Genomic DNA, 26,202 nt, shown 5'->3' on the forward strand with positions numbered 1-26,202 from the left:
TTTTTTAATCCCGTGATACAGTGAGGCCGCGATAAGTGAACTGCGATATAGAGAGGGACTGCTGTATCTTAATAGCGGTGAAGGGTTCACAGTTACAGGCACACTATATACTCACATTAATTTTTTAAAAGATTTTAGTTCTTTTTAGAAAGAGGGGAAGGGAAGGAGAAAATGAGAGGGAGAGAAACGTCGATGTGAGAGAGAAACATCAATCGGTTGCCGCTTGAAGTGCCTCGACTGGGGACCAAACCCACAACCCAGGCATGTGCCCTGACTAGGAATTAAACCAGTGACCTTTCAGTTTGTAGGACGATGCCCAACCAACTGAGCCACACCAGTCAGGGACATACTCACTTTAAATACGTGCAATTTCTTATGTGTCACTTACACCTCAATAAAGCTGTTTTTTAAAACTGTTTCCTAACTCCTTCCATTGAAATGACCTAGAAATAAAGACAGACCAAGCAGCAATGACCCAGGCTGTGGTCCTGAAATACTGTTTGCATTGAAATGATCTAGGGATCCTTGAAGAAGGGCCTGGTTCCAGGTCAAGGGCAAGGAAATCATTAATGAACGTGGAACACTTTGTCATACTAGACAGCAAGGAAGCTACCGAAGATGAGAGTCTTGTCAGAAAGACTGGGGAACCAACTTTGAGAGGATCCCATTGGCTAAAGATGGGACAGTTTCAGTATTTATAATAACCGTAATTGCCTGGGATGGGAGTACATCAAACATGTTTTCACCCCAATGTTCATATTATTACTTTAAAAAAATTAACCGGTCACCATTGAAGGATACTAAGGAACCAATTCATTATTCTGAAAACCAGTAAATAAGCGAATCAGCATTTATCATGCCATTCCCATGCGAACTGTATCACTAGATAACCGAAGAGTAGATGAGGGGAAGTTTCTCTTTTCATAATACGTATTCCACCTAATAAATTAAGGGATGATAGAACGAAAATACCACCATTCTCTAACCTCTGATGAACTGCTGGGTCTAAGTTGGTAATCAACAGCTGCCAACAACCCTAAAAGGTAAAAAAGCCACTAAATGCCTCCTCATGGTAGGCCACACCACCCATGAAATAGTCTTTCCCAAATAATTAAACCTGGATCTGATCTATACTCTAGCTCCAGTCACCATAACAGGAAATACAGAAGACAGGAGCCTGTTAAAACACCGGGGTGGGAGGTGGGGGGTGCAATCGGCAAAATTCAGGCTCTAGGGCAGTTGATACCATGTTTTTCTTTCTTTTTTCTGACATACAATATAATTTTAGTTTCAAGTATACAACATAGTAATTAGACACTTCTATAACTTAACAAGTGGTCACCTCAAGTCTAGTATCCATCTGGCATCATACATAGTTTTTAAAATATTACTGACTGTATTCTCTATGCTGTACATACATTCCTGTTGACTGTTTATAACTGCCACTTTGTGCTCACAGTCTCTGAACCTTTTTCTTACTTATTTTTAGAGATAGGGGAAGGCGGGGAGAGAAACATCAATGTATGAGAGATACATCAATCAGTTGCCTCTTGCAACCCAAGCATGTGCCCTGATGGGGAGTCAAACCGGTGACCTCTTGCTTTGCAGGATAACGTTCAACCTGACCCACACAGTTAGGGCAGTCTCTGAACCTTTTAAAGCCATACCCACAAACCCCCTCCATCTGGCAACCGTCAAAAATGTTCTCTGTATCTATAAGTTTGTTTCTGATTTGTTGGGTCATGTATTTTGCTTTTAGATTCTACATATAAGTGGACTCATACAGTAGAGCCTTTGACTTCTTTCATTTAGCAGACTCAGTTTCTCAACAAATATGTTGCAAGGGTAAAGAAAGAGAGAAGTCTGTATAACAAACGAGACTTAAAGGGCATCAATAAATTGCAATGTGTAGACATGTTTTTAATCCCAGTTGAAACAAACATACGGCATTTATGAGGTAATTGGATATTTGAGTGCTGCCTGGATATTTGATGTTAAAATTGTTATTAATGTTTAGGTGTGTTAATGGTATTATGGTTATGTTTTTTAAAAGAGTCCTTTAAAAGATATATACTGAAATATTTACATATGAAGTTATATGATGTATGGAATTTGCTTCAAAATAATATGAGGGAGGAAATAGATGGAAGTATAAGTGAAACAAGATTAGCCATGTGGGAATATTATACTATGTTACTTTTGTATGTATTTGAAATTATCCATAATAAAAATTAAAGGCATATACTATGGACTAGACACTTTTAAGTATATTATTACATATTATTTTGTCTCGTCATGTAGTCCTGTGAATGAGTTACAGTTTTCTCCATTTCAGACTGAGGCCATTCTTGGTTGAAGCCGCCATCCCCGCTGGGTTGGACTTTGACAGTGTTCTCCTAGCGTTCTCCTTGCCTTCTCTTACCCCCTCCAATTCGTTCTGCACATAGCAGCCCAAATACTCCAAGTGTATTTACCCACTTAATTCTCACAACAACTCTCAGTACTAAATTATTCTTTGTTTTTAGATAAGGAAACTGAGTCACAGAGAGGTTAAGTAATTCCCCTAAGACCACACAGCTAGTGAGGCTGAACTGTCCTCTAAGTATGGCTTAGTTGCTTCTCCTCTGAGTGCTTATACCATACTTCTATAAATGTAAAATAAAATCCCATATGAATATACAGAGCGTCACATACTGGTTAGCATATTGGTTAAGAAACTGGACGTGAGCCAGACTGCGAGCCTTGGGCAAGTTATTTAACCTCGTGTAGTTCCATCATCTGTAAATAGAGATAAAACAGTTCCTGCCTCAGGTGCCTGTGTGTGGAGTGGACGTTTTAATCTGTGGGAAGCAGTCAGTGCTATAAATATGAACTGTCATCGGATTTACGTTTGGTTTCTGAGAGCTCATGTCTCCCTAGCACCTTTCGCGCTAGCAGGACCACCTGCAGCTCCCCGAATAAGCCTCCGTGTTCCCTCCGTCCTTCCCAGTGCCCAGCTGGCACCTCCTTCCTGATCCTTCCAGCCCCTGAGTAAGGGTAACCACCCCTGTGAGGATGCCCGGGGAGAGGTCTCCTTGGCTCCCAACTGCATGTGTGTATAATCTGCTCTTATCTGGCCCTGCGTGTGAATATCCATTTCTGTATTTATCTTCCCTATTAGACTCATGGCTTCTTGAGGGCAGAGACCTGTCTCTCTCTCTCCGTATCCAGCAGAGAGGTGGGACCACATATATAATAAATGGTGGTTAAATAAACTCAGAGGCATGCCTCTCTGGGCAGCTATGTGCCAAATTTGGCAGTTTTTCAAACGTGGAAATAAACCTAAATAAATGAGAAAGCCCCCAATACGGACATACATATGTGTGTGTATATACTACCATGTTTGCCCATAACCTCACCTGTAGCCCCCTCCCGGGTTTCTATCTTGTTTCTTGTTGAGTCCCTTGCACCCAACACCTGGCACAGAGTCTGACAAAAAGTAATTTTTTTTGAATGAATTAAACATGTTTAAGGGGAGAGGTACCCACTAAAATTCTTTTGTGACGGCCCTTCATTCTTTAGTGCTCTATTTCTCAAATTGGAGCCCTTGAAACTCTTAAGAATATATATCTATAGGCACCAGTTTGAGGAAACTCAAATATTTGTAGTGAAATCATATACATATATTTGATTATAAGGTGGTGTCCACAGAGGGGCAATAAAGTGTGATGGTTTAAAAGCCATGTCTTAACTGTAATCTCACTGCCTTTTAAAAAATTCTTAGACTGTTATAAAATTACACAAAATTTTAAATTTTATAGAGAACTTGTGGACTCGCTGAAGGATTTGAGAAATCGTGAAAACTAATCGACAGAATTACTAATTATTCTGGCTTGCCATGCTCTAGGATGGAAAAGTAGCATTTTTCCAGGCAGGATTTTTTTTCAATGTAGTCATTTTTTTAAAAGACTTTATTTATTTATTTTTAGAGGGAGAAAGAGAGGGAGAGAAACATCAGTCGGCTGCCTCTCATACACCCCCAGCTGGGGACCTTGCCCGCAACCCAGGCATGTGCCCTGACTGGGAATTGAACCAGCAAATCCTCTGGTTCACTGGCTGGTGCTCAATCCACTGAGTCCCACCAGCCAGGGCTAATGTAGTCATTTTTATGTCTTTTATGGCTTCTGAGTTTTGTGTCATACTTAAAAATATTTTTTTCTGAAATAATAGAAATGCGTCTCATTTTTTTTCTAGCACTTTTATTTTATTGTTCAGATTTCTTGATCCATCTGGAATTTATTTTGGTATAAGGTGTGAGAGATATGGTTCCAATTTTATTTTTTCTTCCAGCTGGCTACCTAGTTGTTCCAACACCATTCATTGGATTCATTATTTCCTTACTGATTTGAAATGTCATATATTCAGAATTTTTGTTTGATATGAAAGATGTCTTTTTTATTCTGATTTGAATGGAAAAGTCTTCAAGTATACTTTTTAACTACTCCAGGGTTTCGGTATATTTTTTAAGAAAAATATTTTAAAAGTTGTATATAACCACCAAAATCATATTCAAACAAGGTTTTTATCCTCACTTTGCAAATTTATTACCAAGCTCATTTCAGTTTAAGTGTACTGCACACAACCTTCAAATATTATGAACACTTCTCTCTCCCAGCTGTCACTACATCCAACTACATATGTTTTATTTCCCTAAATCATCTTGTTATGCTCTTCGCAGCTCTTCTGTACAGCTGATTTCTCCATCTACGCAATTGCTCAAAAGTCGCTATATTTTAGGTGAGCCCTCGAAGTGAAAGCCTATTCTCCCTATCCAGTTCATCCTAAAAATGGAGGCTATGTTTCTGGAAAATAAGAGTTGTTAGAGCTGCGGCAGTTATTGATTGGCTCTTTAAACAGCCCGGGGGGGAGGGGGGCGGACGGGAGGGGGAATGCCCTACAAAATGCCAACTGCTATTGTGGGAATTTGTGTGTGTGTGTGTGCTATTTCTTCCAGCAAAATGATTCAGACACTGAAGGGAAGGGGTCGCCCTGTACTCGGTCTGGAACGCAAAAACTGTTTGCACAGATACACATCCAGAGTACATCACAGCCTCCACCTCAACTGGTGCTCTTTAAATGCTTCATGACTCCTCAACAGTCTCCATTTAAGGGGAAAAGGATGACGCTGCTAGAGGCAGCTCTGCGGCCATGAAAGGGAGCCTAAAATTTCTGTTTAATAAAAGCCGGACCAAAATATGTTTGGCTTCTGTTGTCTGTTTTAAATTTCATGTTAAGACGAAGAAAAAATTACGATCCCGAATGGGCCTTGGGTGCCTCACTCTCAGACTCGAGAGTGGCAAATGGTAAGAAAAGAAAGAGAAGGAAGGAACCCTGAGCTATTAGTGAAGCCAGGTATGAAAAATTGGGAGTGAAAAGAAGAGTCTTGAGCTGGGGAAAAAAGACCCCCGTATTCATCCAACTAAGCCCAGAGTCCTGTCGCCACTTAGCCCCCCTCCTCCGCCTTGAGGTCTTCCACCTCATGTCCCTCCCCAGCAGTCTCTCTTCATCTCGGAACAATCCCCACCCTAGGGCCTTCTTCCCGACAGCTGCCCGTCTTCAACTTGGGGTCCACCTCAGTACAGCACCTCCAGGTAACAACACAAGTCAGTGACCCTCGGGCCCCGCCCCCCGCCCCCAGTTCCGCCTGGGGCCCCGCCCACCCCGCCCCGCCCCCTCGTTCCCCGCCCCCAGTTCCGCCTGGGGCCCCGCCCACTCCCGCCCCGCCCCCTCGTTCCCCGCCCACCCCTTCGGTCCTACAACGGTCCCCGCCCCGCGCGCGGCCGGACTGCGGCAGGTTGGAACCAAAGCAACTGTTCGGTGGCGCGCGAGGCGCGAGTCTCCGAGTTCTGGTTCCGAGTCCGAATCCCCGAGGACTGAAAAGCCTGGGTGGGTGGGTGGGGGACGGAAAGGATTCCCCTTGGAAACCTCGGGAGACTGAGTACGAGCGGGGTTTGTAGCAGAAAGGGAAGCGTGTGAGGAATCTGAGGGGAAGCGCCGGGGTCTCCTTCTCTGGTCACGCTTGGTGGCCGTTGCCGGGCCCTCCACTAGAGGCTCCGTGCGTCCCGCCCTCGGCCCCGGGAGGCAATCTCAGTGACCCCGAGAGGGATTTCCGGCACCCTAAGCTTTAATGAAGCCGGACCTGAGTCTTGAAGAGGCCGCCTCGGCCTCCTCCTGAGAGAATCGGGTGTCAGGAAAATGTCCCGCAGCGCGTGCGGACCGGGCCTGCTGCTGAGGGGACGGGCCGGGGCAGCGCTCCCCGACGACGGTGCTCGGCCGCAGGCGCCTCAGACGGAGTGTCTGGGAGCCCCCGAACTGTTCCATCCGTCAGCTGTTACTTGAGAAAGATAAAGGACAATCTTCATTTTTCAAGGGGAGAAGAAATGGGTGGGGTTTTTTTTGCGTCCATGAGGACAGTCAGTGTGGAGTTTTGGGTGATCATATATATGATTGCGGGGCAGTATTCTAGAAGGTTCCACGTCCACTGTCTCCTCGTTTCCCTCGATTGCTCTGCCCTTCAGAGGTATAGGAGGTAGCAACCATGCCTCCATCTCAGCAGTTCGTTCCGTTTTTACTGGGCCCCAACCCCCAACTCTGGTGTTAGGGGAATGGAACAAGACCAAGAAAACGAATTATCTGGACCACATTTCAGTCTAATGAATACAGCCTTGGCTTCTAGATTCCCGAGATCTTAAAACGACTGCTACGGCGTTAAATCAAAAACAGTTCGATACTGTTTATTGGTTCTAGTATCGTGTTTATTGTACTGGGTAGCCACCACAATTTTAAATCTTAAACAAAACCATACAACTAGTAAATACAGAATGCATCTAATGTCCTGTGAAGCAAAAAGATATATGCTGTAAGAGAGCCCGTTTATAATTAGCAAGCAGAAGGCATTCATATTTTATGAAGAAAATAAAATCTATTTATTGAGGGTAGACTAAGTTCTAGGAGCCAGGGAAGATCCAGGAAGAACAACAGAAAATCAAAATTCTTCAAGCGTTGTTAACCTAACAGTGAAAAGTTTAATAGCAGTAGGCAATTCTGAGTAACATTCCAAGATAATGAAAAGATGGTGTCAGACAGTCACAATTAACTGTATATAGGAGATCAAAAGATATAAAAAATGACCGGTTTTGAGCAGAAAGAGAAGACAGTACGTGCCCGACCCCTGCATACATACACTCACAAAGGAAGTAGCACCGCGTGCGCCGCACAAAGAGGACAGGCCAGCCCACGCATTCCAGACATGTTCCTCTGATTGCTGGTCTGGTGACTTGGAAATAAAATCAAGGGCAAGGATTTTGTGCCTTCTAGTCTATGACTACTTCTTAAAGAATATTTCTTATTTTCCCAGAACTGTTTCTTTTTCTGCTGCTCACGTTTCAGCATGAAGGAGGATCAAGTGGTGCTGGAGGAGCCAGGATTCCAAGATGAGGAGGTATGGTAAGAATCTTGAAAGATGCGTAGACATTCAGTCATGCCACAAAAATGAAATTCCTCCTCTCTTAGCTACTATTTTTAGAAACTGATTAGAAATAAAACATAGATCTAGAGAGAGGCGATATTACAAATATGTAACAACTGATTTGGCAAGGGGTGCTAAGATTAGCTACTTAGCAACTGGCATGAAATTCTTATTATTATTTGTATTTCTAAGTTCACCATATCTGTATTCTCATTTTATTCATATCATGGCTAAATATTACCATCTCAGGCTAGGCCACAGCTGTTCCAGAATGGCTGGCCCATTTTTATTTGCCTTCACTGGTGTCACTGTCATTGTCACCGCGGCTGTTACTATTGCTGTCACAGGCCGATGCAGTCAGGTGTCCCAGGGCTGCTTTTGTCCCTGGCTGATTGCGAAGTCAGCATTAGCCTCTGGGTGAGGACCTCACGAAGGTAAGCTGAAGGCACTCACCAGCTCCGCTGTCTCATGGCCTGCCCAGGGCACTTGGATGCTTTAGCACTGTTCGTAAACTGCTGCAGCAACTCGTTTCTAGAGGTCTTATTATATTTCCTGAAAAGCCCCCACATTTTCCCACCCGGTATGAGTTCAGTGTGTCCTAAAATTATGCTATGAAAATGGCATGAAATTGTTTTAATAACAGCTGGGATGGTCATCCTGGTTCCTATTCATACCGGTACCAAACAGCAGAGGAAGGACTGCAAGGTCTGGTGGGGAAGAAGGCTGAGCAGACATCTAAAAATAGGTTAAATGTTGTTCCACTGCTTTGGGTTAAGGTCTTAAAATTCGGATACACCATGACAAAAGTATGGGACTTCCCAGCCCATCTGATGTTAGCTCTTCTAAGTGTGGGACCCTGTGTTTGTAAACGCATTCTTGATCCTACCTCTGTCTGTCTGGAGGAGTCAAATTTGAGGAATTTGGAGTGACCATAATATTGAATTAACTCTTTAAAAGATGCAAAACAGTTGGGTATGAAATCAAAATTCCATTTTTTCCTCTTCCATCCCCTTTAGGAATCTATGTTTCAAGACATTGACCTGTTACAAAAACATGGAATTGTAAGTATTTTTTCAATGCTGTGTGAAATTGTCCACTTCAGGGTTTCTCAGCTTTGACCCTTCGAACGTTCTGGACTGGGCAAGTCTCCGTTGTGGGGAGCTGTCCGGTGCACTGGCGGGTGTTTAGCAGCATCCCTGGCTCCTAACCGCTCACTCTATGCCAGTAGCACATCTCTAGTTGTGACAACTAAAATTTGCCCAGACCTTTTGAAGTGTCCCCAGGGGGCAAAATTGCTCCGTTTTGAGAACCACGGGTTCACCTGGAGGTATTCAGAGCCGTCTCCGTCTGTTGTTCTCATCAGCAGAAGAGTCAGTTCTGTGTCAGGTGATTACCGTAAATGATGTTTACAGAAATCCAGACTTCAGATAGTGAACTAAATTTCAACAGCAATCAGTTGATGGTAAAAGTCTGACATTACCTTTCGAAGCCTCACATTTGATCTCTTTCAGCTGGATTTAGAAAATAGAAGTAAGAGAAAATGCTGGTCTTTTGGTGATGTAGTTAATTGCATTCTCCAAGAATAGAGGGGAAAAAAATCTTTAAAATTTTAAAAAGAACATATTGGTAATGAAGTTCTATAGAAGGAAGGAGCTGAGCTGAGGGGGTGAATGTGTGATAAATTTGCTAGTTTTTCTACCAACAGACTTTCTTTTTGAATTGTTACATTGCCATGGTCTCTCATTAACATTTTTGGGAAATCAGAGCACAGCCAGAACATTTGGCAGCGCGCTGGGTCTGTTCTACTCAGATATTTCTAGAACATTTGGCTACATGGTGGGTGGGTTCCACCTGGTTGCTTGTGTAAAATTGGCATCACGGTGGAGGGAGATGGACACAGAAGCGCATGACATAGTATGGGAGTTTTCCAGGCTGGTATTTTGTCAATCTGCTCCATTCCTTTATTCACAGAATGTGGCTGACATTAAGAAACTAAAGTCAGTAGGAATCTGTACCATCAAAGGCATACAGATGACAACAAGAAGAGCCCTATGCAACGTCAAAGGGCTCTCCGAAGCCAAAGTGGACAAGATTAAAGAGGCAGCCAACAAACTTATTGTAAGCAAAATCCCGTCTTTGTTGTTTTAGCTAAGAAGGCCCCGTGAGCCTCTTTCTCATTAAGAACACTAGAAACGGGCGTGGGAACTCTGAGTTCCTGTAGCTCACAGAATATTCTTCTCTCCTTGTTAAAAAGTGACAGCAGTTCATTTCTGAAAGATCGAGGTAGCAGTTAAGAGACCTAGAGCACTATGAAGGCAATCATTTTTACCAAAACTTCTCTTTTTGTCTCCTTTTACATTTCTTTTTCTTCCTTCTTCTCTGCCTTTCCTTCTCCTTTTTATTTTTGTTTTTTACATTCCTCCTCCTTATTCCTGCTTCATCTCCTCAAATATATCTATGGCTGTTGCAAAGCACTCAGCACCAAAGAAGTTACTCTCTCCTCATGTAGACCAATTGATAAGAGAGCCTTGGGTTAGAAGAAGTCTAATAGTGGCTGGGTCTATGTATGTGCAGTTGAGATAGCTATGACCAAGGTCATGCTCACTGTGGCAGCCGAGCCAAACCATACCTTGTAGTTGGGCCCACAGACTGAGAGGTCCGTGCAGCTGACAGGCTCCAAGCAAACACATGCTTTGATTCAAGCTTTTGTGTAGGGCTTTTGGGGCCACTGAACCTGGGTAGGGTGGCTCAAGGGCCTGTGTTCTTCACTATGATCTTGTGCTGCCTTCAAAGACAAAAGAACTGCAGCTTATGTCAAATACTGATTCTGATAACCAAGTATATAGTTTCAGCAACATTTGAAATTAAAACCATCGTCTTATACCCTTTTTAAACCTTTCCTTTTGTCTTTCTATAGGAGCCAGGATTCTTGACTGCATTTGAGTATAGTGAGAAGAGGAAAATGGTTTTCCATATCACCACTGGGAGCCAGGAATTTGAGTATGTATCTCATATAGTTTATAATCATTAAGCACAAGCTTTAAAATACTATATTTCTTTTTCTCTGTAGTATTTTTTTTTCAAAAGATATCTGAAGCAAATAAATTCTAAACTACTTATAGAAACAGGATTGAATTTCTTACAAGAAATTCAGACCCAAAATATAAATAGCTTCTGAGTCAGCCTACATTAATCTACCAATAATTTTTTTAAATTAGTTTAGCTTATCATTTTCTTTCTTCTAATATCTATTTTTCATGTTTCTTGGTATATACTTTTTATTCTCACCCAAGGGCTTTTTTTTTTTTTCATTGCTTTTAGAGAAAGAGGAAGGGAAAGAGAGAGAGAGAAACACCGATTCGTTGCCTTCTCCTATGTGCTCCAAACAGGGATCGAACCCACAACCTGAGTATATGCCCTGACTGGGAATCGAGCCCACGACCTTCTGGTCTACAGAACAATGCTCCAACCAACTGAGCCACACTGACCAGAACACAATATATTTTTTAAAAATTGAATGCTCAATTAAGTTTTAGAAACATAGTCCCAGCAGAATATGAAAAACCTATTTAATAATAAGACCATTTATTCAAACTCCTGTTCTAAAGAACAGAACTGAAACATAAGGCCTGTATTGCCCATTTTCTATTTGTAATAAAAGCAGGGCTTACAAGTTGTTTTGTTGATCCACCAGCCTGTACACAGTGGAACCTGTGATCTAAACAGGTGGAGTGCCATTTGTTCAGCCAAGAATTCCTGTTCACGTTGAATAGATTTAGAAAGCAATGATATTAACACTTTCTCCTTTCTTGATGTCTCTATTTCTGTTCCTGTTACTAATGCTTGCTTTCTATTTCTAGCAAGTTGCTAGGAGGTGGAATTGAAAGCATGGCAATCACAGAAGCTTTTGGAGGTAGGCAGGACCTTAATATTTTGTTTTTGGGAAAAATTATATATATATACACACACATACATATGTAATTAAATAAACAACCAATAGTAAATTGTATCTAGTTTGGAACTTATGATAAAATATCAGTTATCGTAATGCAGGATTATTCTAGGCTACATTTAAAATATATTCCATTAATAGATGGATGTTTTTGGCATTTTTCATCATTTTATCTCTGACTCCTATAGAAGAGAATAGAATTTTTTTTGCATTCCTTCAAAAGGTAGTTGAATAATGAAACATCTTATTTCTAAGAAATGCATGTTGCATGAACATGGAGAGTAAATTTTCTCTTCCCTGTTTATATCCTCTAATTTTCTTCAAAACAATTCATGCATAACTATATTATATTCTGTGCCTGACAATTCCAGTATTTGCAGCCCTTGGGGAATTAAATCTCTTGTTTTGTTGATGTTTTTGTTGACTTAGAGAAATAAATCTGGTTTTCATTATTTCTGTTTTCAGTACATCAGTCTTAGTGGTTCACATCTTGTATATTTATTGATATTTGTGAGATTATTGCTTAATTTTAATCTGTGGGAGTTCAGTGGGCCTAAACTGGTGAGGGAGCAAGTTTTCCTGCAGAGAAAACCTGCTTTCTGGAACCTAGGGCATGCTACCGGTCCGAGACGACTTCAGCTTCCCTTGGAGCGTTTCAGTTCAATGGGAGCACCCCAGGCTCTCCTTCCTGTCGTGGGGGCTTAAACTCTCATTTATATGACTATTCCTCAAGAAACCTTAATTTAACTTAAATTTTATCTAAAGGACAGCTTTGTGAAAAAAGTACCTTTAAAGGTTATTTTGAGCCCTGGCTCCTGTGGCTCAGTGGATTGAGTCCTAGCCTGCAGACTAAAAGGTTGCTGGATGGATTTCTGGTCAGGGCACATGCCTGGGTTGCCCGACGGGTCCCAAGTTGGGGGACCAGTTGAGACGCAACCGATTGATGTTTCCCTCCCTCTCTTTCTCCCTCCTTTCCACATGCTCTAAAAATAAATTTAAAAAATATTTTTAAAGTTATTTTTACTACTGGTATTCCTATATACAGAATTCATTTATGATGTGGAGGTACTTTATGTGTAAGATTTGACAGTTGAAAATGAAAATTATATTCTGAGGCCATATTTTAGTCTCTATGAAAATATCTAAAAATTAACTGTGCTTTTTTTGTTTTCGTTTTCTATATTTCACAGAATTTCGTACTGGAAAAACCCAGCTCTCTCACACCCTCTGTGGTAAGGATACATAACAACAACAATAATAACAATAATCATAGCTGTCACTTACTAATCTAATACGTCCCTTGTACTTCATATGAGGGGACCCAAAAAATCCAGAATTATCTTTTGAAGGGAAGGCCCCTTGTAGCACAGGCTTCCCCCGCTTAGGTGAGTGTTCTAGGAGCCCATCTGTATCAGTGTAACAGCTGGCATTGTCACGAGGAGCTGCATTTGGCTTCAGTGAATTTTTTAAAAAAACTCTTTCAACGTATTTGTCCATTTCACGATGGGTGATAAACTGGTGCACCTGCCCACACCCTGCTGAGTGTTCAGCAGTTTTTGACCCAAAAGAGCATGACCCCCATGCCCCACCCTGCCTATTCACCCTATCTCACCCCAAATGATTTTTGTTTGTTTCACTGGATGAAAAAAGTCCTCAAAGGGAAACGTTTTGCTGATGTGTAAGAGGTAAAACAAAAATGGCAGAAACAGTAAAAGGCATCAAAGTCGACGAGTTCAAAAACTGATTTGAGCAGTGTAAAAAATGCCTCCATAGGTGTACTGCATCAAATGTAAAGTACTTTAAAGGTGATTGGAGTTTAAACATGTAAGAATAAATACACAGTTCTTATAAATAAATTCTGATTTGGGGGGGGGGGGGTTTCCCTCTTGTATAATCTCATGTAATCTGAACAAATTTCCAGGAAGTTAAATCTCAGGGAGGTTAAGTAGACTGCCCGTAGTTACACAGATACCAGAATGGGTTTTGCTTGCAGGGATGTGCTGCACTCTGAGCCCCTGAATGGAATAGGGATGGGTTAATGGGTTATGTGAGTATGTTGGTGGAGAGAGGCTTTCACTGTCTCAGCTTTTCCCATTCCATCTTTTCTTTGTCATGTCTTCAAGAACGTCACAAAACCTATTGAGGCCTGCAACCCCTTACTTTCCATGGAGTAAGGCTGGCCCTGAGAAAAAATTAAAAACAAACTTTTCTAAAACAAAGTAAGGAAGAAATCTCCTTTTGCACAAAGACATTACTGTGCATTTCTTTGACTTAAGTAGGAGGAGCATGGCACAATGGTTATAAAAGGGATTCTGGAATCAAAATACCTGGCTCCGGTCTTTGCTTTACCATTAACAGCTCTGTGACTTGGTCAAGTTGCTTCACCTGTCTAATTGTCCCCATGAGCAAAATAGGAATAACGATAGTGCCAAATTTAGGGTTGTTTTGAAAAATAAATAACATAATGCATGTACCTACTATAAAGTAATTCCTTAGTATGAACTACTACTACATATAAAGAAAATGCATTTTAAAGTTGACATAAATTGATCAAAAGCTTTTTTAATGAATTATATAGCATAAATTATATTTGTGATTATTTCTTATAGGAAAAAAGTAAATTCTACCTGCATTTTTTAGGAGAACTAGCTTTCATGAATATCTCCCATTGTGAGAGAGATCGACATTCTTTCACTACTCTGCTGACAGAATACTTACAATTTTGCTATTGGTTGGTAATATAAAACTGTAAAATGCTGTGTAGAAACAAAAGCATCATGATTCTTTGCTAGCTTGAGTAAATAACTGCAAGCAGCATAAATCCCATGTTAATCTATACATTTATTTGTACAAGTTTATTCACTGCTATTAATATTAATTAACTTTTCATTGCTTCCTAGTGACAGCTCAACTTCCAGGAGCAGGTGGCTACTCAGGAGGAAAGATTATCTTCATTGATACAGAAAATACTTTGTAACCTTTTTATTTAAACAAGTTGCTAACATAGTAGTGTGATATAGTAATGTTACTATAAAAAAGTTTGTTGAAAATATATTTTTATATATACTTACCTGGCAGGGGAGATACCATGATCACGAAAGTATATTTTTATAGTCATCCCGTAAACCAGCAGTAATAAAAACCACGTCTCAAATCACTTTTTATTTTATTTTTTATTTTTTTGAATTGGAATCCACCTTTATTAGGGAAATAAATGGGTTTTTTTAAGTATATTTTATTGATGTGCTATTATAGTAGTCTCGATTTTCTCCCATTGCCTCCCTCCATCTGGTACCCACCTTCCCTCCAGCAATCCCCCTCATCCCTCAGTTCATGTCCGTGGGTTGTGCATGCAAGTTCTTTGGCTTCTCTGTTTCCTATACTATGCTTAACATCTCCTTGTCTATTTTGTTCCTACCAATTATGCTTCTTAATCCCTGTACCTTCCCCGAATTCTGCCCCTTCCCCCTCCCAGCTGATAACCCTCCAAATGATCTCCATGCCTATGATTCTGTTCCTGTTCTGGTTGTTTGCTTAGTTTGCTTTTGTTTTTGTTTTGTCGATTCAGTTGTTAATAGTTATTTGTTGTCATTTTAATATTCATAGTTTTGATCTTCTTTTTCATAAATGGGTCCCTTTAACATTTCATATAATAAGGGCTTGGCGATGATGAATTCCTTTAGCTTTACCTTGTCTGGGAAGCACTTTATCTGCCCTTCCATTCTAAATGATAGCTTTGCTGGATAGAGTAATCTTGGTTGTAGGTCCTTGCTTTTCATCACTTAAATACTTCTTGCCAGCCCAAATCAATGATTTGGAACATAAGGAAGAAAAAAACAGTCAATCAGACAGAATGAGAAAGCAAGAATTGAAAAAATGAGGGAAACTTCCCAAATTTTGCGAAGGAGATGGACATACAGGTCTGGGAAGCACGGAGGGTCCCAGGTGAGCTGGACCCAGAGGGGACCACACCAGGATGTATCATGATTGAGATGCCAAAGGTGAAAGATAAAGAGAGAGTCCTGGGGGCAGCAAGAGAAAGAGAGTTGCCTACAGGGGGGTGCCTATAGGACTATCAGCTGATTTCTCAGAGGACACTTTGCAGGCAGGAAGGGACTGGCATGCAGTATGCAATGTGATGAAAGGCAGCCTGCAACCAGGATTACTCTACCCAGCAAGGCTATCACTTAGAATGGAAAGGCAGATAAGATAAAGTGCTTCCCAGATAAGGTAAAGTTAAAGGAGTTCATCATCACCAAGCCATTATTATATGAAATGTCAAAGGGACTTACTTAAGAAAAAGAAGATCAAAACTATGAACAGTAAAATGACAACAAACTCACACTATCAACAACTGAATCTAAAAAATAAAAACAAAATCCAACTAAGCAAACCAGAATAGGAAAAGAATCCTAGGTATGGGGATCATTTGGAGGGTTATCAGCTGGGAGCGGGGAGGGGGAGAAATGGGGGTATGGTGCAGGGATTAAGAAGCATAATCGATTGGTACAAAATAGACAGGGGGAAGTTAACAATAATATAGGAAAGGGTGCATGACCCTTGCTGGAGGGAAGTGGGGTACCGGGCAGAGGGGAGCTAAGGGGAAAAAAATTGGAACTACTGTAACAACATAATTGATAAAATATACTTTAAAAAGATTAAATAAAATAATAAAATAAAAATAAAAAAATTAAAGGATTCTTTAACCTTTGGCATTTTAATTATGATGTTTCTTGATGTTGTCCTATTTGGGTCTAGTTTGTTTGGGACTCTCTGTGTTTTCTGGGCTTGTATGTCTACGTCCTTGGCCAAATTAGGGAATTTTTCTTTCATTATTTTTTCAAATACATTTTCAATTTCTTGCTCTTCCTCTTCTGCTTCTGACATCCCTGCGATTCAGATATTGGCACTTTTGGAGATGTCCCAGAGTCTACTTATACTCTCCTCGGTTTTTTGCATTCTTATTTATTCTTTTTGTTTGGTTGAATGTTTATTCTTCCTTTTGTTCCAAATCGTTAGTTTGAATCCCCACTTCCTTCCCTTCACTGTTGGTTCCCTGTATATTTTTCTTTATTTCACTTAGTGTAACCTTCATTTCTTTATTTATTTTGCCGTACTCAGGGGGTTCTCTGAGCATCCTTATCACCAGTGTTTTGAACTCTGCATCTGATAGGTTGGCTATCTCCATTTCATTTAGTTATTTTTCTGGAGTTTTGTTCTGTTCTTTCATTTAAGCCACGTTTCTTTGCCTCCTCAATTTGGCAGTCTCCATGTGTGCTTTTTTCTTCTTCTGTGTATTAGGTAGAGCTGCTTTGACTCCCTGCCTTTGCACACCTGTTATGTTGTATGGGGTTGAGCATTAGGTATTTGCCAGGGCAGGGCAACTCGATTTGCCTCTTTGTGGCTCCGTGCAGGGGTGGGATCGGAGAGAGTATAGGGCCACTTCCTGGCTTCTGGAGGCCTGCCCAGCATTTGCTCCCTTTCCAGTTACTTCACCCACCTCCAGTATGCAACTGACACCCTTCTGGCTGTTGCCCTGGTGGTGATTCCCATAGCAGGTGGGTTTGTATACATTCTAAGCCCACTCAGGCCATTTAAACAGACTCTACTGAGAAACTGGCAGTTTCTTCCACTGCCCCAACTCCCACTGGTTTTTACAGCTAGAAGTTGTAAGGCTTTATCTTCCCGGCGCTGGGACCCTGAGCTGCATAGTCTGGCCTGGGGCTGGGACCACTCAGTCCCACGGTGTCCCTCCTGATCTTTATCCACCACACGTGGGTGTGGGACCACCCCATCCGCTGCTGCGCCACACCGCGTCCTCCTCCCCAACACCCAGCCTCTGCCCCACTACCCGTCCGGGTGAATTTGGCTTTTCAAAATCCTTGGTTGTTGGACTTTGATTTTCCAGCAGTTCTGGGTGTTTTTTTGTTTGTTTTGTTTTAAGGTTAGTTGTGATTCTTCTTGTGGTTGTGTGAGGAAGCAAAGCATGTCTACATAAGCCTCCATCTTGACCAGAAGTCCACTTTTTATTGTAAAAGGTTTCATTTCTCTGAATGGATTTGGTGTGAAACTGGCAAAACAAATACATGAGAGGAAATTGCATTTTATTTGTTTTTAATCATCTTCTCCAAAGTTTTTACTTAAAATTATACAGAAAATTCTCACTCAAAGTCGTGGATCAAAATAAGGGGAAGGTATGAAAAGAACAAAAGCAGAGAAGGAAAAAGGGCAGAACCTGTTTGGATAACAGAAAGAACTGCAGTTTCATTAAAGGGGAAAGGTATTCCAGAATGTCAGAATGTAAGGTTGGTAAGGTGATTTGGGTCTCAGACATAAAGACCTTTAAAACTGGATGATGGGTGTTAACTAGATATTTTTGCAATATTCTAGGCAAGTAATAAGGACTTGACCTAGACTGCAAGCAGTAGGAATTAAAGGAAAAAGACAAGAAAATTAGGGAGGAAAACGATCGACAGGACTCGATGAGAGTATTTAGAAGACAAAGGGAAGAGGTTTGAGAAACCGCACAGAACTTTGTCTAGATACTGGGAGAGTAATGATGCTAATGACAGAATCAGGAAGATCATGTTTCGGAGAAAAGGTGGTATTTCATTTTAATGTGTTGACTATGAGGTATAGGAAGAGGTCCAAGTAGCAGTTGGGAATGTTGGACTCAGCCTGAGAAAGGCACAGGGCCCAGCGATGTGGATGGAAGAGCCCAGGGCAAGAGCACTTCCAGGGAGAGAGGAGAGGGGAACGGAGAATGCAGCTCTGGCGTATGGGTGTTTAGAAAGAAGGCTAGAAAAGCACCCCACAGAGATGGAGGAAGCGGGGGGGGGGGGGGGGTGTGATCTGGATGTGAAAGATGAGCAAAACGGAGGGTTTCAAGAAGAAAAGCATAGGCTGCAATGTTCCACAGAGAAAGAGACAGACACGCAGACGGCCTAAAAGTGCGAACTGAGAAAGATCTCTGAGGTCTGAAATCGGGAGTCCAAGAGAGCAGCCTTTGCAGCACAGTGAGAGGGTGGAAGCTTGTGCAAATAAACGGTAAGGAGCTGAGGCAGTGTTTTGCTAACCAATGAACAGAAGAAGAAATAGAGTAATTTAAGGAGGTATTAGGTTCAGAGGAAATTCTTATTAATAATAGGGAAGCTATGCATAAGTTCATAAGGTCGTTCACAAGGAAGGCCCAGCCTCGCTCTCCAAGCTCATTAGTCACTGGCGCCACTATTAGAGGCAAAAAGATCACCCAGTTCTAGTTCAGCCTTACTGCCTCTAAACCACGCTTTGCTATTGAAATTCGAAAACATTGTACATCAGCAATTAATTAGACTTAACTATAAAGATTCTCATTTTCTTTATTCATTATGGTTTCTTACATTCCAAATTGTCTTCTTTCCTGTATTTCCGTTTTCCTGGAGTACCTACTCAAGTCATTTTTTCAGAAAACTAATCCAGGTGGTAAACTTTGAGCCCCAGCTTTTCTGAAAATGCCTTTATTTTGCTCTCACTCTTGAATGTTCATTTGGCCAGTCGCAGACGAATTTGCATAGTATATTTCTGTCCTGTTGGGTATATTCTCCCTCTGTCCCCCACCTTACAGCCAGTCTTTCTGAATCATACAAATCCTCTAAGACTCTCGTTTGAAGGCCTGCCTTTTCTAATCTTCTCTAATTACTCCACTTAGAAAACCTTGTTCTCCTTGATCTGTTACAGAATTTACTATCCAAAATACTCTAAGACTCCAGTAAAAGAAAAACAGCCAGAGAACTGTTTGCAAAATACTTTATTTGGAAACACTGGGCATAAGAAGACTCTGAATAAAACTTCTAACTTGGGGAAGGAGGGCGGAACATTGTACTGGGCTGTAGCAAGAGGAGGTCAGCTGGAGTTCCGCTAGTTTCACAAATAGCTGTTTAAGGATGGTTTTTGGAGAGGGAGGAATTGTTCTTACATATGAGAAACCACGGTTTGAGCAATTTGGACTTTATCCAGAATGGTAGAGCGGAGCAGTTAGGGGTCAAGGCCTGCAAAGGAGGGAGTAGGGAGAAACAAGGACGCATGAGGGCCTCAGCACAGTGTTCTCATTCCTTCAGCGCCTCTTACACATATTCTGTTCCTTAATATTTTTCTTTTTATATGTTTATATTTTGTCTACCTAATTAGGTTCTATGCTTATTTTTAGTGCGGATTATCTTATGACCCCTTATAGTCTCCATAATGTCTTGCATTGGTAATTGATTGTTATAGTAATTGATTCCATATGGTATTCAGTTAATAAATATTTGTAGATTGATTTGAATTCCCCTTCAGCATAAGCACAACTTTTATACTTCTGGTCACATAGTAACCAAGTTTTGTAAAAACAGACCCAGTGAAAAATGTTTACGTCCTTTTCTAATTCCTTGTCTTCTTTGACTTGTCCACCAAAAACATCTACTCAGGTATACTCAGTAGCCATAGAAGATTTTCATGGCTGTCACTGAAGCTCTGAAGAAAACAACATGCATAGTGCATTAGGGTATAGATGGCTAGGAAATACTAAGGACAATTCGGTATTTACTGAACTAGTTGCAGGTTTCACCAATAAGATTATAAATAGTCCTTGCTTTACAGTTACTTACAGTATGATCAGTATTATATGACGCAAAGTGAAATGAGACCACAGACATGCATTTTATTTTTACCTCACTTCACTTTAAAGAATATACTGTAGACATATTGTTGGGATCACCAAAGACCTAAAAATGTTTTGCTCCTTTAAAGTTTAGATAGATATAAGTGATTATTAGCATCTTCCAGAAAAGTACCTTTGCAGGTACACTGAATTTGCCTCCCTGTGACTTTACTAATTTCAGAAAGCTAACACAGCTCCTTTAGAAGAAGGTTGGTAATTCCCTTCTGACCTTTGAGCTTACTTTTCTTACCCTTTGGTTCATATAGTCAAATTTACCTCACTGGCAAAACATGATTAATGGTATATTAAACTATTTCATATTGAACTAATAAGGAATATGAAGAAGGTGAATTAATTCACTTTGAAGTGACTTGAATTATAAATTCAATTATATTATCCTTCTAGAAGAGATCTATTTTTATAGAACTGAGAACAAAAGAGATTCACAAATCTTGGTGTCTAGTTTGTCTTTTTGCTGTATAATCCTGAGTCATTTGCCTAATTTCTGTCAGTGTCCTCATTTGTAAAATGTGATATAGGCCATAAAAACTAGCTTCCATGGTTACTGTAAAGATTAGATAATTTAATTTTTAAGTGCATCACTGCCTCATCATTTCTTTAACCATTATAACTACCTAAGGTATTCATTGAAGCACTTATGAAAAATAAAATCTGGTATAGATTTGAAGTGTTTATTAGCATCCTACAGAATACCTTTGCAGGTACATTGTTTTGCCTCTCTGTTAATTTCCTTGTGGTATTATTTTTTGTAGTTGTTGTCTAAACTTTTTTGAAATTGATTGGTTCCTTAATTTTGACACCCTCCAGCCGTCCAGATCGCCTCCGGGACATTGCTGATCGCTTCAATGTAGACCATGATGCAGTACTGGACAATGTCCTTTATGCACGTGCATATACTAGTAAGAGCCCCCATGAAGTTGATGCTTGGGCTATTTTAAGATTGGCAGCACTGATTTACTAGTATGAGTGATACAACATTTGGCACTGTTCTCTTATTTTACTTTTCTCCAAATTAATTGAGTCAGTCCACAAATTTTATCATCTGGTGAGTCCTTAGATATTAAAATATCCTCAAATTATTTCCTGTTCTTTATCTTTGAAAGGGAGAGTAACATGAATAATGTGGCATTTGGCATGTATGCTAAGGCAGAATATGCAGTCATGTTTACTAAAGTTATAAATAAGGAAATCCTTCAAGGACTTTTGCCTGACTCCCAAGGACACACTGATCTTAACCTCTGCTTCTCCCAGCTTTTCTGCTTTCTCACTGCATTTCCCACCAGGTGAACATCAGATGGAGCTACTTGACTATGTAGCAGCAAAGTTCCATGAAGAAGCTGGCATCTTCAAACTATTGGTACAGGCTGTTAAATATTGCTCGCTCACAGAGCTGTTTAGTATATTACTTTTCTTCTATTGATTCTGATCAAATTAACGTCTTCCTTTCCAAACGCATGTTTATTTTTACATTAACTCGTGCAGATCATTGATTCAGTAATGGCGCTTTTTCGAGTGGATTTCAGTGGTCGTGGGGAATTGGCTGAACGACAACAAAAATTGGCCCAGATGTTATCACGACTCCAAAAAATCTCAGAAGGTAGGTTTTTAAAATAAAATGGCACTATCAGAATAGCATTTGTGAATGTTTGCTGAGTAGATTTTGCAGAGAAACTCAGAATAATGTCAGGAAGCGATACATTGTTAAAAATTAAAATTACCCTCATGGGAATACCATTCTTGTTTTAAAAATAAAAAATATTGATTCTAATAAAATAAGGTACCTAGGGCGGATTGCTGGGGGTGGGGGGTTGCTTGGCAGAGGGGAGCAAAGGGGAAAAAAATTGGAACTATTGTAACAATATAATCAATAAAATATACTTAAAAAAATAAATAAATAAGGTACCTAAATAATAACAATAATAACTTTAAATCAGTTTGTTTTCAAAGAAAAAATAGAATTATAATCTTGTTTTTAAAATAAATTCATGGCACAATATTCCTAAACTCTGAAATCTAAACAAAGAACTTTTTATATTTACTTTGCTGTTATCTTAGCTTTTTAATTTTATTTCTTGATGCAGAATATAATGTGGCTGTGTTTGTGACCAATCAAATGACAGCCGATCCAGGAGCAACTATGACGTAAGCCCCAATATTCCACTTTTGTATTAATAACACAGGGTTAAAGTGCAGAAGAGAAATAATCCCAATATAATCAGTCTTGATGTGGGCACAAATACATCACAAATCTTTATTGCAGTACATATTACTTTATAATTGCAAATATCACTTATTTGTTATCCAGGACCTATTTTCTCTAGTTCTTTATAAAATTAAAGAGATGGAATGAGAGAAGTCTGGTGTTGGCAGAAACAATTTCAGTCAATGTTAGGCATATGCAGAATTTGTTGAAATATTCGTCCACATAACGCACCTATTTACAGCTGTGTTTGAAAGATAGCAGTGAATGCAGAGATGAAAGAGGATAATGAAAACAGAAAATTTGAAGAAAAGTTAGTTGCTACCATTAAAAATTCTGAAGATTATGTATCTCAATAAGCAATCAAAATAATTCTGAATCCATAATATTCCTTTATGAAAGATATTCTCAACAACTTTTTACTTAGAATATTTTTTAACCAGAGAAGTTTCAAGACTAGTATAATGAATACACATATATCTTTCACCTAGGTTCATCAAATTGTTAACATTTTGCCACATTTTTCCTCCTGTGTGTGCATGCACATGTACAAAACCTTTGTGTATGTGTGTGTGTGTGTGTGTGTGTATTTTGGGGTGAACCATTTAAGGGTTATTTCCCTGAACCACTGAGAATTATTTGTAGATATCATGACACTTCACCTCATAATACTTCAGCATATCTTTCCTGAGAACAAGAACGTCCTCCTCCATAGCCACAATGTAATTATTACTCTCAGGAAATTTCATATTGGCATACCAGTGTTATCGAATTGTATTCAAGTGTCTCCAATTATGCCAATAATTTCCTTTATAATTGTTGGCATTTTTTGTTTTGTTTTAGACTTTGGATCAATGGAGGATTATGCATTGCACATAGTTGTCCTATCTCTTTAGTCTCCTTAAACCAGAACAGCTCCTCAACCTTTGACTTCTATGACAATATTTTTGAAGAGCACAGCCCAACTGTTTTTCAGAATGTCCCTCAATTTGGGGTTGATTTTTTTCTCATTATTTAGTGTTAAACACTTTTGGCAGGAAAACTGTAGGGCAGTTTTTCCCATTCTTAGTGATGTTAAATTTGATCATGTGATTAAGATGGTATTCACAAAATTTCTGCATTGTAAAAGACCTTTTCTCCTTTGTAATCAATGAGTAATTTGTGAGGCGATACTCTGAGACTGACATAAATATGTTGTTCTGTGATAAGCTTTCACCTGTTGATTTGAATATCCATCAAAGATTCTTGCTTCCATCAATTATTACTGATGGTTGCAATACAAAGTGATATTACTGTAAAATTGAGCCAATACATCAATAGTAGCAGATAAATGAGTCACTGACATTTTTTATTATTATTAACTGTAGTCACTTGCCTGCACATTACATCCTCAAACTTCCGATTATATAATTATTAACTCATGGAGATTGACATCTATATTAGGATGTATTTGATACACTAGTGTAAATTCTGCAAATTGTACTGAAATGAATGTGTCTCTCTTTAGGCATTTTCTAAATTAACCCTAAGAGAATTGCTGCATCTTCTGCAGTTCGATATATCTCTAACTTTTCAGTATTCTTTTTTTTTTCTTCAATTAATTACTTTTTATTTTTTAACAAGGTTACTTTATTTTATTTTATTTATCTGTTTTTAGAGAGAGGGAAAAGGAGAAAGAGAGGGAGAGAAACATCAAAGTTCAGTTGCCTCTCACGCGCCCCCAACTGGGGACCTGACGTGCAACCTAGTCATGTGCCCTGACTGGGAATCGAACCAGCGACACTTGGTTCAGTATTCTTTTATGAGTATTTTCTACTTAATCACAGGAGATTCCAATGTGAAAATACTAACTACACAAATGATATTAAGCAAGTTAAAAAGATCAAGGAGGGGAATGCAATCATTTAATTCATTCAATAAATATTCATTGAAAATGTATGCATTGAGACTCTAGGAATTCACTAGTGAACAAGACATTTGTGCCTTGCCTCCATAAAAAAAAAGGAAAAGAAATGATGTCCATTTAACTCAAAATTTTAAAGTCTTGGTAGGGCACACGTTGTCGGGCGTCTTTGAGTGGTTAAGGCAATCCCTGTTTTACAGGGTATCTTTACACATAGGACACGAGGTACTTCACAAACAGAATAATTTTACACTGAACAGAAATGGAAGATTGTTAAGGCTTGCTTTAAAAAGAGAAAATGACTCACTGGCTCAGTGGGTTGCATTAAAATAAAACAGTTTAAGTTAAAGAGCAATGTTCTTTCTTCAGGTGTGGGGAGGGAACACTGGAGAGGCAGGCCAACACTTCTATCTGGAGTTAGAAGGCAAAGGAAATCGGTGGACATTAGGTCACAGATAGGGGTTCTTTTTCTGATATTTGTAGAAAGTTTCAAAGAGAGTAAAACTATTTTGAATTTATTCCAATAAGACATTGACAGGAGAAATAGCGGTGACAGAAAGGAAATAATTGAAGGAGCCATAGAAGAGAGGAGATTTATAATGAAGTGAACTTAGTAAAGAGCCAGAGAAGGTAACAAAAGCTAGTATTTTTGCTGGGTGATTCTGCTTTGAAACATCTCCACCACCTAGCTGAGTTGTAAGGAAACAAGGCTCACCATAATTAGTATATTCTAACGTATTTTATATTATAACAATACAAATTAAATGCATGTCTTCATAGAAAGCACATAATTACCATACTAAATGAAAGAAAAAAGAAAGGACAGTTTTAAACTAAAGGATTTCAAATGCTATTAGAAACCCTCCCATAAAGAAAATACCTTTGTTCCTCAGTGTTGAGGAACTCCAAGCTTACAACTCGCCAGGGCCTGTCAGAGAAATATCACTATAATTGGTATGAATCTCCAAGTACACTGACAATAATTGAGGCTTATATCCCATCTTGATGGCATATTGTGTTAAAAGGAACAAAATTATAGAGGCGAGGAGCTGCCAGTGATACAGCAAGCAGTAGCTCCTAGACAGGGCTTACAGATCCAGATTTTGGAATTAGAATGATCCAGTTGATGAAGGTCTGGAGATAAAAACTCAAAAAGTATCAGCCTGTAAAACCCCACACCAGGGCAAATAATGGGAGCAACAAATAAGACCATGATGTCGCCTACGTCATTTGTGTATTTGTCTTGTAAAACAAGAAGTCATCTTAGAACGTTTGCAGTCTTGAAAATATGAAGTCAGTGTATTCTCAAAGGATGTCACCTGGTGACTCAATATCATTAGCATAAATTAAGAGGCAATACGGTTAGAGAAAAAACATTAAACCAGGATCACTAGTATGGTGACCTTGTCCAAGTCATTTGAATTCATATTCTTCCCCATCACAATTAAGAGAACTTCTGTTCATTGCTTGCTTACCAGGTGCCAGGTGCTTTCATGCATTGTCTTCCATAATTCTTGTCACCTCAACATAATTCAGCCTCCTTGGGCCTCCTTGTTCTTTCTGTGAAGCCAATCTCCATGTGTTGCTTCATCCTTCCCCTGCTCCCCCCAAAACCTTAGAATTCCATTCTCAAAATGTTGAAAAAAGGGTATATTTTTCTGCATACTTTGGGAGGAAACAAGGTGTGTGTGTGGGTTACTTAACAAAACTTCTTAAACATCCTCCTTTTTTGAAACCATCTCTCCTCTTTCCCTCAAATTCTTCTCTTTCGGCGGTATTCTGCCCTCGCTGTCTTCCCCTAGTCTCCGAGCCTCCTTCTCCTTCTTGGGCCTGCTCACTCCATCTTCTTCTCCTCGATAAACCCTTTCTCTCAAATTCTGTGAGCTTACCTGTTAGCAAGTCCAAAGTGCCAGGAGTGCCCTTGCCCCTCCAGCTTGCCCGT

At 39.8% G+C, this 26,202-nt stretch overlaps 1 protein-coding gene across 1 annotated transcript in view; it reads left to right on the forward strand.

Annotated features, from left to right (window-relative positions):
* Positions 1-7,346: 7,346 nt before the first annotated feature.
* DMC1 (DNA meiotic recombinase 1) overlaps positions 7,347-26,202 on the forward strand; it is a 29,437-nt gene continuing 10,581 nt past the window's right edge. Inside the window, exons 1-11 of the mRNA XM_090272423.1 lie at positions 7,347-7,480; positions 8,524-8,568; positions 9,479-9,625; positions 10,425-10,507; positions 11,368-11,420; positions 12,650-12,691; positions 14,360-14,432; positions 20,965-21,056; positions 21,441-21,514; positions 21,640-21,754; positions 22,239-22,299. Coding sequence (XP_090128549.1) covers positions 7,430-7,480; positions 8,524-8,568; positions 9,479-9,625; positions 10,425-10,507; positions 11,368-11,420; positions 12,650-12,691; positions 14,360-14,432; positions 20,965-21,056; positions 21,441-21,514; positions 21,640-21,754; positions 22,239-22,299 — 836 coding nt within the window. The 5' untranslated portion in view covers positions 7,347-7,429. The remainder of the gene's footprint in view (positions 7,481-8,523; positions 8,569-9,478; positions 9,626-10,424; positions 10,508-11,367; positions 11,421-12,649; positions 12,692-14,359; positions 14,433-20,964; positions 21,057-21,440; positions 21,515-21,639; positions 21,755-22,238; positions 22,300-26,202) is intronic.

Source organism: Furipterus horrens, unplaced genomic scaffold (assembly GCF_987537825.1).
Source record: "Furipterus horrens unplaced genomic scaffold, mFurHor1.1.pri manual_scaffold_4, whole genome shotgun sequence".
NCBI classification, from domain to species: Eukaryota; Metazoa; Chordata; class Mammalia; order Chiroptera; family Furipteridae; genus Furipterus; species Furipterus horrens.